The sequence below is a fragment of the Monodon monoceros genome, unplaced genomic scaffold, assembly GCF_005190385.1.
Source record: "Monodon monoceros isolate NGI ecotype Baffin Bay Population unplaced genomic scaffold, NGI_Narwhal_1 Super_Scaffold_22, whole genome shotgun sequence".
Lineage (NCBI taxonomy): Eukaryota > Metazoa > Chordata > Mammalia > Artiodactyla > Monodontidae > Monodon > Monodon monoceros.
Window position 1 is genome coordinate 43,251,117 of NW_021703779.1, and position 12,795 is coordinate 43,263,911.

Consider the following 12,795-nt stretch of genomic DNA (forward strand, 5'->3'; position numbering starts at 1 on the left):
CCCAGCTGACCAGCTCCCAGACCTAAGGGCCTTAGTGCTGAGTGAACTTGCCTTTTTCCCTTTCTTTAGCCCAGTGAAGACTTGCGGACCACTAGTGGGACGTCAGGGGCCTGGACAAAGTAGGTTTCAGATATCTTATTGTTGATCGTAGATATATTCTGAATGGGAACAGGTATAGAAGCAGAGAGTAAGCATGAGCAAATTCAAGGTACTTATTGTTTTTGTGCCTTGGTTTCATTTGTACAATGAGAATAATATTGGGACCTACCTCATCAGGGTGTTATGAAGTTTAAATAACTTAGTAAAGTACTTATCAAATAGGGGTGCCTGGAGTATCAGAAACAATAAATGTTAGTTACTTTTACTATTATTTGATTATAATTATTGTATGTAAATCATAAATTATATCATGTCATTCCCTTGCTAACCCCCCCAATGATTCCCATCATAATTGGGATAATATTCAAATCCTATACAATGGTCTATGAGGCTGCAGGTGATCTTGTCCCTGCCTACATCTCTATACTCATCATCTTGTATCACTCTCCGTCTTCCAAATTCAAGCCAATCTGGCCATATTTTCATTTCTTAAAATCATCAAGCTTCTTGTCTCAGGACCTTGCACTTGCTCTACATGTTTATACTCAGAAAAACAAAACAATACAACAACAAAAAACCTGAGAAACTAAAAATCCAGAATCCATAAAGTTTGTGAATCTTGATTACATAATAATATTAAACACCATATGTTTAATATCACCAAATGAAATAAAATACAATAGTTAAATGATAATTGGGAAAATAAACATATGACAGCCAAAGGACTAATACCTAGTAATCTAAACTCTAGATTCCAACTGCTGGGTTTGAATCCCAGGTACATCATTTACTAGCTGTGTCACCTTGGGTCTCATTCAATCTCTCTATGCCTCAGTTTCTTCATCTGTAAAATGGGGATTTTAACAACACCTACTTCTTAATATTGTAGTGAGGGTTAAGCAATTTAGTAGAATGACTCTTGGTATACTTCAAGCATCATGTAAGTTTTACTTATTATTAGGGTTACTAAGAAGCCAAAAGAAAACTAGGCAAAGGATGTAAACAGGCATTTCTCACAAAAAAGGTAATACAAAATAATCAATAAACCTGAAAATATGGTTGACTTCACTCATGATGAAAAGCATTAATTTGTTTATTTCACATGTATTTACATATGTTTTAAGTGCCAAAGAGGCATTGGGAATAGAATAGTGAACATCTTATTCTCATGGAGTTTACATTATAGTAATTGTGTGTGTGTGTGTGTGTAATATTTAATACATCATGTGGTAATAGTGTTTTGAAGAAAAATAAAGCAGGGATGGGGTATCATTTTATATAGAGGCCAAGGAAGGACTCTGAGATAAGGTGATAGTTAAGCAGTGATCTGGAGAAGTGAGGGAGAAAGCCATGAGGATTTCTACGGCTAGAGCCTTCCAAGCAGAGTGAACAATAAGGGCACAGGCTTGGAAGCAGGAGCCAGCTTAGCTTATTCAAGGAACAACAGTACGTATAGTTTGTTTGAGGCAAGGCTGAGTTGATAGAAAATGAAGTCTAAGAGACTGAGGCCAGATTCTACAGGGCTTTACAGAACAGGATAAGGACTTGGGACTTCACTAAGAGTGAAATGGAAAGCCTGCTGTCACTTGGGAAATGTATTCAGCTACGCATAACAGGGATCCAAATAACAAAGGCTTAAATAGGATGATGTTTCAAGTGTTATATTGATTCCAGGACACACCATTATTTGATGTACCAAGAAAGAGGAAAAAAATGCTGGCAAATATAATCCACAAGCTGTCATTCAAAGATTTCAGAGATGTTGAAGCATGAAGAGATGTACCTTTTAGAGTTGGTAACATATGGCATTTTTTTCTCATGTAAGATTAGGTCCTGAGGTAATCAGTTTTTTGGTTGCAAGATGGCTACTCAGCTATAGCCATTAAATCCTCATTTCCAGGAGGAAGAAGGAGAAATGAAGAAGGGGGAAATGCCTTTTATTCTTCCATATTAATTTTGTAAAATTCTCCTCCAAAAAACTCATTGGAATTTTTATTGGCATTGCCTTGGTTGTGTAGATCAACTTAGAGAGTGCTGCCTAATGTCCAGCATATAGTGCTAAGTTGCTGATCCATACGTATATTACACTCTCATTTATTTTTCATAAAAAGGATAAATGTATAAAACATGCTTGTATTTGCATAGAAAATTTCCCAAAGGATACATGGCAAACTGTTAATAAGTGGTTATTTCAGGGGAATAGAACTGGGTTTGATTGGCAGGGGAGAGAGCAGCTTTAACTTTTCATGTTATGCCTTCTTTTATCCCCCTTTTAAAAACCACAAATATTGTATATATTACAATATATATATATACAATAATATATACAATGTATATATTATTTTATAATAACAAATATAAACCAGCAACCTTAAAAGTGGAGTGTGGGGCTTCCCTGGTGACGCAGCGGTTGGGAGTCCGCCTGCCGATGCAGGGGACACGGGTTCGTGCCCCGGTCCGGGAGGATCCCGCATGCCGCAGAGCGGCTGGGCCCGTGAGCCATGGCCGCTGAGCCTGCGCGTCGGGAGCCTGTGCTCTGCAACGGGAGTAGGCCACAACGGTGAGAGGCCCGCGTACCACAAGAAACAAAAACAAAAACAAAAACAAAACAAAACAAAAAGTGGAGTGTGTATTACCCTGGGGCTATAGGACTTTCCAAGGGGTAAATAAGCACTTACAGTTTTAAGGGGATCGATTTCTACATCCTCAAATTTCATTTTCATATTTCCTAAAATTGATCTGCCAGAGAACACACTAGCAGTGGAAGAATCAAGCTGGATCTCTTTTTCCATCTCCCTTTTCACAATAGTCCTTTTTGCACTTTACAAAAGAAAAGCATATCTTTGAAAAAATCCTCAGGGAACCAGAGAGACAGTTCCAAACACTGCTGCCGATGGTGAAGAAACAAATTGCTCTAACAAATGAATATATTGGTATCAAATCCTTTTGCAATTCAGATGGCTTCCAGTAAAATTGAAAGCGAACCCAATGGAGCTGTCAGCTGGCTAATCATGAAAAATGATTTTGAAGGTAAATCATTGTGTAATTTCCCCCCATATATCTTCAAAGGAGTTCAAATATTTGAGTGATACTGCTAAAACAAAATATCCATTCCCATTTACTTATTTATATAAAAGAGGTTTAACGTTTAACCAAAAAAAAGTAGGAAGAGAATTGATGCTGAATCCTGCCTCACTCTAAAAATAAGCAATATTTATCTATGGATACACCAACCTTTAAAAAAAAAGACATCTATCTTTAGTAAATTTTTGTTTTTATGTTTAATAATTACCCATCAAAATTTGTAATATGTTTACAATTTTTTTGATCTATCATATTGCAATACTAATTGTCATAACTTGAGCAAAAGTAAATTCTGAACAACACTTAGAGCTTTAGGATCAAAGCAACATTTAAAAAGCATTTAAATAGCAAAATATACACATATTTTTGCTGCAGGGAAATACGATAGGATAATCAATAAAAGCATTTCAAGTGCAAAAATATATATTATAAAGATAAAATTCTATTAGAAGAATAAAATGGAATTGAGAATCCAGGGAGAAAAGGGAAAATGTACACCTCCTAACTATCAAAGAAGAGCTCGGTTATGAATTTTTAAAACATGACAGTGGCTCTCAAATCACTAACGTATTTAGGTTTCACTGCTTTCACATAAAACTGTCACATTTTGTTTGTGAATGTTAATATCTGTCAGAAATCACATTATTTGCAGCTTGACATTTTGGATGCAAAATTTGAGATGTCAACCTAAATGTGTGTGAAGGAGCACAACGTTAAAAAATATTTTAGAGAGCATTTTGATATAAACCAAGTTTTATATAAATATACAAAACAAATATTAGAGGGAGCATCATATACTCTTTTGCCACCTTGTGGCCAGAGTTGTATTCAACCCTAGGCATGGCAGCTGTAATGAGGAGGGGGGTCTCTTCTTAGGTCAGTCCCTCTGGCTAGCCTTCAGTCAGGTCTTTGTGAGGCAGAGATGGTGGCATTCGCCCAGGACTGAATCCAGACCCATACAAGCACGAAGCATCGAAAGGATTATGCTGACCCCCCCACCCGCCCCCGCATGTGATTCAGAGCAAAAGCAACATGCAATCAGGAAAGGAATGTAAGGAAGTACAATAAAATTCTGACTTTTCCCATGAGGACTGTTTAAAAAAAATTGAATGTCAAACTGTTTCTGATATTCTTTTCTTGATTCTTTTGTTTTTGGTGTCTCTTCTCTGCTGGTGACCTAGACACTTCCTCAGTCTGCCTTTTGGGGAACCCAGCCCTGATTCTGGCCCTGGAGCAAGTGTGTTTGGTACAGCTCCTAGTACAACACCTGGTCTGGGTTGGAGCTGAATAGACATTTGTCGAGTGAGTGAATGATGGCAGAGTCGCCCCCTTCCATTCCAGAACATGCTGGACGTGGGGGCTTCTGCAGGAAGATGAACCGAAGCAGTCAGTTTGCCATGATTAGTCTTCAGCGGCAGATAGCCTTGGGTGCACTGAGATGTTTAGGTCTCTTTGACGTCTGTTACTCTGTGGAGGTGGGATGAGAGTATCTCCTGTGCTTCCCCGCCCCCACCCTTGCAGGAACAGGATTCCTTCAGTGGGTGCTCTAGTTGCAGTTCCTCTTGTTGCAGGCCAAAAAGGGCAGGCATTTATTGGAAGGATGCTGAAAGGGGAGGCACCAGGGCAGCTCTGGGGACCTCAGGTGTATGGGAACCAGCATCCTATCCTCCTTAGGGGCTCCTGATTCCTGACAACCACCTCCTGCTGCTGACCCCAGGAGGCCTAGGCGCGTCCCCCTACCTGGAGGAAGGGGCCAGGTGGAGGGGTGATATCCCGCGCTAACCAGGGAGAACTCTGCCACAATGTAATCAGGCAGCACAGCCCCACGGGCCGGGCAGTGCAGTGTGTACTGGGCCAAGGCCAGCTTTCACCAGGACTCAGGGGCCAGACTCTTCCTGGAACAGTCTCCCTGATTCTCGAGCATGGGCTATCTGCTTCTCCTGAGCCTTGTGCTGACGCCTGCCCTGGGCTGCACTCCCCGGGACCAGCACCTGCGGTCGCTTCCCAACATCCTCCAGCTGCCCAAGACCTAAGCCGCTTGTTCTGGGCTCAGTCTTCGTGGGCCCCTTGGTGCTGCTGCCCACTGCCAGCAGCTCTCAGTGCAGCAGCGCCTCCCAGACGCGTGGCTGCCCACTTCCCCCACCGGTAGCTCCACAGATGGAAGCTGCTTCCCCGCCCCTCCCACCTGCTGCCCGACCCGGGTCTCTGCTACGGCTTGAGGGTCTTGGGACAGTGTCCTGTAGTTCAGGCCCCTCTCTCAGCTGTAGGGGAGATGCCAGCAGCAGGCATGGCCTTGTTGTGCCTTGTTCCTCCCACTGCTCCCAGGGCGGCTCAGCGTCTGCTGGGCCAAAAGGCTGGCTGCCAAACCCTCAGCCCACCCTTGGCCTTGGGAGCGCGAGGAAAAGGTGAAGAGGAGGCGAGGAGCAGGCACAGACTGTGCAGAGCACCAATAAGATGGGCGTGGGACATGCCTCTTCGGGCCCGGTGGCCTTGGGAGCTCTACCCCTCTGGATCTGGGGTCCAGGCCTGTCCCAGAATGGAGCTGGGGCTTCATCCTTATGGGGCAGAGCAGAACCTGGGGTGGGCGGAGAGCCTGGGACAGGGATGGGGACACGCTCAGTCTCAAAGATGATGGCCTATCACAGCTTCTGCCAGCGCTCCTCAGGACCCGGCCTGTGGGGGCCCATTGCCCAGCCCCAGGGGCGTTTCTGGACTTGGCTACCCTTCCGTCCCTGGCCCCGCAGGGCTGGGGGAGGATACATGGATGAAGGGAAGGACGAGGAGAGGGGAGGAGACGATGAAGGGGGTCAGAGCAGCGATTGGAGCCGAGAACTGGAAGCGCCTTAAAGAGACTGCGCGGTCCCCGCCCCCCTTCCCGCCAGCCTCAATGAATTAGAGCTGTGTTTCCCAAACTTGCCTGATCATAAGAATCCTCTCGGGCCCTAGTTAAAGATACAGGTTCCGGAGCACGTCCCTTCGAGACTCTGATTCAGTGGGGCTGCGGGTGGAGCCAAGGAATCTGTAATTTTAACACGCTCCCCACGTGATTCTCGTGAACAAGCAAGTTTGGGAAATATTGAATTAAAGGAAACGGGGCCTGGCTGCCGAGCGGCCTCCGCTAGAGGGCTACGGCGGGAGGATTCCCGGGGGCGTCGCCTGCTTCCGCCGCCGCCTCCTTCAGTGAAAGTCCCTTTTGGTTCCAGCTGCCACAGCCACCGCGCTCCCTCAGGCCGGGCGGGGGACACCCCAGGTCTGCGTGGCCCCCGCGCCACCACGCCCAGTGGCCGCCCGAGCCCTGCGAGCAGGGGGAGGAGCCGCCGCCAGTGGAGGCGGAGGAGCAGAGGAGGCGGAGACGGCGGAGACGGCGGAGAAGGCGGAGAGGAAGGTGGAGGCGGAGGCGAAGGTGGAGGGGAAGGTGGAGGCGGCGGGGAAGGTGGAGGCGGCGGGGAAGGTGGACGCCACCGAGAAGGTGGAGACGGCAGGGAAGGTGGACGCTGCCGGGAAGGTGGAGACGGCGGAGGGTCCGGGCCGCCGGGTAGAGCTCAAGCTGGAGCCCGAACCCGAACCCGATCCGGCACGGGAGGCGGAGCAGGGGCCGAAGGGGGAACCGAAGCAGGAGCCAGAGGATGAGAACCCGGCGCGGAGCGGCGGTGGCGGCGGCAGCGACGAGGTTCCTCTCCCCACCCTTCCCTCCGACCCCCCGCGGCCCCCCGATCCCTCCCCGCGGCGCAGCCGTGCCCCCCGCCGCCGACCCCGGCCGCGGCCGCAGACCCGGCTCCGTACCCCGCCGCAGCCTAGGCCACGGCCCCCGCCCCGGCCCCGGCCCCGGCGCGGCCCTGGGGGCGGATGCCTGGATGTGGATTTCGCTGTGGGTCCACCAGGCTGTTCCCACGTGAACAGCTTTAAGGTGGGAGAGAACTGGAGGCAGGAACTGCGGGTGATCTACCAGTGCTTCGTCTGGTGTGGAACCCCAGAGACCAGGAAAAGCAAGGCAAAGTCGTGCATCTGCCATGTGTGCGGCACCCATTTGAACAGACTCCACTCTTGCCTTTCCTGTGTCTTCTTTGGCTGCTTCACAGAGAAACACATTCATGAGCACGCCGAGACAAAACAACACAACTTAGCTGTAGACCTTTATTATGGAGGTATATACTGCTTTATGTGTAAGGATTATGTATATGACAAAGACATTGAGCAAATTGCCAAAGAAGAGCAAGGGGAAGCTTTGAAATTACAAGCTTCCACCTCAACCGAGGTTTCTCACCAGCAGTGTTCAATGCCAGGCCTCAGTGAGAAATATCCAACCTGGGAGACAACCAAACCCGAGTTAGAACTGCTGGGCCACAACCCAAGGAGAAGAAGAATTACCTCCAGCTTTACCATCGGTTTAAGAGGACTAATCAATCTTGGCAACACGTGCTTTATGAACTGCATTGTCCAGGCCCTTACCCACACTCCGATCCTGAGAGATTTCTTCCTCTCCGACAGGCACAGATGTGAAATGCCAAGTCCCGAGTTGTGTCTGGTCTGTGAGATGTCTTCGCTTTTTCGGGAGTTGTATTCTGGAAATCCATCTCCTCACGTTCCCTATAAATTACTGCACCTGGTGTGGATACACGCACGGCATTTAGCAGGGTACAGGCAACAGGATGCCCATGAGTTCCTCATCGCAGCATTAGATGTCCTGCACAGGCACTGCAAAGGTGATGATGCCGGGAAGGCAGCCAACAATCCCAACCACTGTAACTGCATCATTGACCAAATCTTCACAGGTGGCCTGCAATCTGATGTTACCTGTCAAGCCTGCCATGGTGTCTCCACCACGATAGACCCATGCTGGGACATCAGTTTGGACTTGCCTGGCTCTTGCACCTCCTTCTGGCCTATGAGCCCAGGGAGGGAGAGCAGTGTGAATGGGGAAAGCCACATACCAGGAATCACCACCCTCACAGACTGCCTGCGAAGGTTTACGAGGCCAGAGCACTTAGGAAGCAGTGCCAAAATCAAGTGCGGTAGTTGCCAAAGCTACCAGGAATCTACCAAACAGCTCACAATGAATAAATTACCTGTTGTTGCCTGTTTTCATTTCAAACGGTTTGAACACTCAGCCAAACAGAGGCGCAAGATCACTACATACATATCCTTTCCTCTGGAGCTGGATATGACACCATTCATGGCCTCGAGTAAAGAGAGCAGGATGAATGGACAGTTGCAGCTGCCAACCAATAGTGGAAACGACGAGAATAAGTATTCCTTGTTTGCTGTGGTTAATCACCAAGGAACCTTGGAGAGTGGCCACTACACCAGCTTCATCCGGCACCACAAGGACCAGTGGTTCAAGTGTGATGATGCCGTCATCACCAAGGCCAGTATTAAGGACGTTCTGGACAGTGAAGGGTATTTACTGTTCTATCACAAACAGGTCCTGGAACATGAGTCAGAAAAAGTGAAAGAAGTGAATACACAAGCCTACTGAAGTGACACACAGACCTACCTACCTGTAATGGAAGATGACAGCACCCATACTACAACTGGCATTGAGATTTAAAGGACCTACTTGCATGGCCCACGGGCCTGACAGAGTAAGAATTGAACAGTTCCCAGTGTCTAAAAGGTCCTGATTGGAAGAGAAATAGAAGGGGCGGGAGAAGGGCTCTAGTCTAAGCAGTCATTTAAAGGAAGATTAAATGGCAGGATGCTCTGGGTGGGGAAGGCAGGAGCAGGGAAATCCTGACACTGGTACATATCCTATATTCCTCCAAAAGATTGTGTGGGAAAGTGTGGGGTGGGAGGGGGGTGGTGTGTGGGGGGGTGTGTGCCCTTGTAACCATAAAACATCTTTCTCCATGGGTGTTTCAGCTTCAACTGACCAATCACATAACAGTTATATGTCTGGGGGGAAAAAGGAAAAGTTCATACAAATGTAGCCCATTACATATATGGGTATGAAAGCGGAAAAGTGGAGGAGGCAGGGATATCTCATTGACAAACACCTTTGCCAGTTTCTTTGTATTCGTGATTTTTTGTGCTATTAAATGCAGTATTAAACAAAGAAAAGCCCACATGGGCCTGTGAAACAAGAAAGAAGGGGGCTTTTGTATAAGGGGAGCAATTGCTCCAAAGGTAGAGAAGACAAGAGACACTGTAAGATAAGCAACCAACACAGACAGGCCTCAGCTAAGAGTATAGTGTGTGAGTGTTTTTTTTTTTTAAAGCTGTATGATATACTTGAGCAAATCAATGAACCTCTTTGCGATTGTTTTCTCATCTGTACAATGCAGATAATTCCTACCTTAAAGGGTTACTGTTAAAGATTAAAGGATATAAAATGTGTCAAAGTATAAAGTAAAAAGGCTTGGAACTTTGTAGGGGCTCAGTAAGTGTTCATTGGATCTGAAACTTCTTTGGACCAGGACCAGAATGCATTAGAGGTGAGGGTCAGCCCTACCTGAGACCCATGGACAGAAGGGACACACATTGTGTCACATGTAGTCACACACACACACACACGCACACACACACACACACACACTCTTATAACTCCCTCCCTAGTACTGTCTACTTGGAGCCCCAAGGCAGTGGATCCCACTATTTTCCCTGTGTACAGGGCATCCCAGTCGGTTCCACACCTGGGACTGGGGGGAGAACCACAGCTGTCCCCCCAAAGTCATTATTCTGTCCATTTGGAAAACTGTCATGTTGTTATCATGACTCAGCACCCCAGTGATGGGACTCAGGGCCAGTAGACTGACAGGCTTCCATGTGAGGGTGTTGGTGGTCTTTGCCCTCCAAAAGCATTATGGGTATAGCTATGTTCACCTACAGGCATAGATCAGGAGAAAGACTGTTTTCCAAAGCTCACTGGTCCATCAGCCCAGAGGTAATGGGGGAGTGGCATGTTGGCCTCCTCTCTTGATTCTCACGGAGGGCAGAGTGGCCTGTGGAGGGCTAAGCTCAAACAGATGGGATGTGCCCAGGATGGGTTAAGCACTGGTGGTGGTTCCTTCTTTTCTCCTCAGCATCAGATACAAAAGGACCTAGTACCTAGAAAATCCTGAGGGGGAGGAGGGGAACTGAATGTTTCAGATCCATGGGGCTTGGATTCACTGGCTCTGGTAAGAGGCTGGGCTCCCCCAGGGCTCCCCAAGTCTACTTCATGGTCAGCTCATTTGGAAATGTATATTTATTTGTGTGGTGTGGATGCATCCCCCGCTAGCTCATAGGCATTTTTAGGACAGGGGTTTTGTCCCCTCTTGTACCCCGGGCTATGTCCTCAGCCCCTAGCACAGACCCTGGCACATAGTATTTGAAACATTTTCCAGATGGATGAATTAACCGAATCACCTTCCTTTCATAACCAAATTTTCATCATCCCCCCACCCCAAGGTTCATAATCCTCAGGAGAAAATGTAAAAAGTGTTATTTTTGATATCTTGTAGGCTGGGGGAGAGCAAGAGGTAAGTGGCCTCAGATGCCACTTGGCACCTTCATGCAGGTATCTGACTCCCCTTTGGGATGTGCAGGAGCCCTGCCTGGGAAGACCGCCATGTCCTCCTTCTTCATCTCTGCCACAGGAAGAGTTCAGTCGGGCATGTGCCACCAGATCCTGACTGCTTGCACAGATGCTGTCTTTTACATTTGTAAAATGTTTTCATTTGGAAATAATTTCAAACTTACAGGAAAGTTTCAAAAAAACCAAATAGTATAAAGAACAGATTTACATGTTGCTAACATTTTACCCCATTTGCTTTATCGTTTGCATGTATGCACTCCCGTGTGTGTGTGTGTGTGTCTGTGTGTGTGTGCGTGTGTGTGTGTGTCTGTGTGTTTGGACCGACTGAGGACAGATAACATCATGGCCCTTTATGCCCGAGTACCTCAGTGTGCACTTCCTAAGAATAGGCATGTTCCCTACATCACAGTATAGTTAACAGCTTCAGTAAGTTAAACATTGGTATAATACTATTGTTTACCATTTGTACTCCAGTTTTGTCTGGTGACCCAATAATGTCCTTAATAGCATTTTTCCTCTTCATCACAGGATCTGGTCCAGGATGAGGTATTGCTTTTAGCTGTCATGTCTCTTTAGCCTCCTTTAATCAGGAATATTTTCACAGCCTTTCTGCATCTTGTATGGCATTAGCATTTTTAATAGAATATTCTTCATTTTGGGTTTGTCTGATACAGAAACTGTCTTTTAAATACCCTGTACTCAGGAATAGTTCTAAGAGATATGAATGGCGCGAGACTGCTGAAGCTGATCTCCCTGTCTCCACCAGAGGGAGCAGCTGTACCTGGCAGTTCCTGATTGAAGCATTCACCTCTGTCTGGAAAACACCATTGTCCCTCAGCAACAGGGGAGCCATTCAAGCCCAGCCCTATGCCCCTACCCATCACCAACCCCCAAATTGAGCCATGGAGTGTAACAGCAGCAGGGCCTGCTTTCAGATCACATCACTGTGGGAACCAGGGCATCATGTATTTGGCAGGTATGTGTTACCTTCAGCTCAAATGCCATTCAGGCATGTTTGAGCATGTCTTGTACATGGGCGGGCACCTCCATGGTTGGGGCCTTTAGGGGGATCAGGAGGTAGCACCCTTGGCACCTTCATCAATATTCCCATGGTGGGCACAGCAGCAGTGGGGTGGCAGGGAGGGCGTAAATACTCCTGAAGCAGCTTCATGGGCAAAGCACATAAAAATGGGGCCCAGAATAAGTGAGGAAGAACATGGGAGATGCCCAAAACAGATTGGTTTGTGACATACTGGGGACTTTCAGACACAACTGGGCTATTTTACATGGGGGCTGGAATTCCTGTGTGAGCAGATGTGGGCAAGAGCTGGTGAAATTTAAGCTAATTCTTTAACTGAGACTCTCTACTTCCACAAGCTGATAAAGCCAGGGAAACCCAGTTCATATGTAGATTTATGATCTGGGCCCAGAAGGGTACAGGCAAAAGATGGGTGCTCACAACTGGGGGCCTTATCCACCCATAGAGCTCAGGATGAGGGACCAAACAATGGGGTACTTACCTTTTACCCACTACACATGCTTCCCACAGTTTCTTGGCCTAAGAAATTGGAAATCCAATTGGATTTGGAAATCCAGAACCCTATCACTTCCCATTTCCTGGAGTAGCCAGGTGCTAAAACTTACTCTGGCCTATAGTTCACATTTGGTAACTGCCTCACTTCTTCCCCATCCACAGGGAATCCTGATCAGGGATGCCATCAACCAAGAGGTCTTTTCCAATCAAGAAAAAGCACTGTATAGCACATAGAATTCGACTCAACACACTGTAATCACTGTAAGAGAATATATAAGACTGGTAAGAATATGGAAAAGAATATATATATGTCTCTCTGTAAGTGAATCAAATGGATGTACACCAGAAAGACACAGCATTGTAAATCAGCTTTACTCCGCTATAAAAATAAAGATAAATTACAAACAAACAAACAAACAAAAATGGACCCCATACTACTCATTGTCATAACGCAATAGACCTGGTGCCAGGAACCTATGTTTGCACCAAATGTGTATTTCACACCCAGAAGCAAAGGCCCTGGTCCTCTGAGAGTATGTGTCATTTACACACTGACCTTCCCCTG

At 46.8% G+C, this 12,795-nt stretch overlaps 1 protein-coding gene across 1 annotated transcript; it reads left to right on the forward strand.

Annotated features, from left to right (window-relative positions):
- The first annotated feature begins 3,056 nt into the window (after nt 1-3,056).
- Nucleotides 3,057-12,574, forward strand: USP27X (ubiquitin specific peptidase 27 X-linked). The gene is made up of 5 exons (XM_029240174.1): nt 3,057-3,129; nt 5,237-5,446; nt 6,387-8,765; nt 11,463-11,672; nt 12,393-12,574. Exons 1-3 carry the CDS (start codon nt 3,057-3,059, stop codon nt 8,657-8,659), a joined length of 2,556 nt encoding a protein of 851 aa, XP_029096007.1. The 3' UTR covers nt 8,660-8,765; nt 11,463-11,672; nt 12,393-12,574.
- The last annotated feature ends 221 nt before the right edge of the window (nt 12,575-12,795 follow it).

Excerpts from the sequence above, each read along its gene's own strand:
- USP27X (XM_029240174.1), top strand. The coding sequence starts at position 3,057 with ATGGCTTCCAGTAAAATTGAAAGCGAACCCAATGGAGCTGTCAGCTGG. Across the intron at positions 3,130-5,236 it reads CATGAAAAATGATTTTGAAG|TCTTCGTGGGCCCCTTGGTG; the intron begins GTAAATCATTGT and ends TTCTGGGCTCAG. Across the intron at positions 5,447-6,386 it reads TTCAGGCCCCTCTCTCAGCT|CTGCCACAGCCACCGCGCTC; the intron begins GTAGGGGAGATG and ends TTTTGGTTCCAG.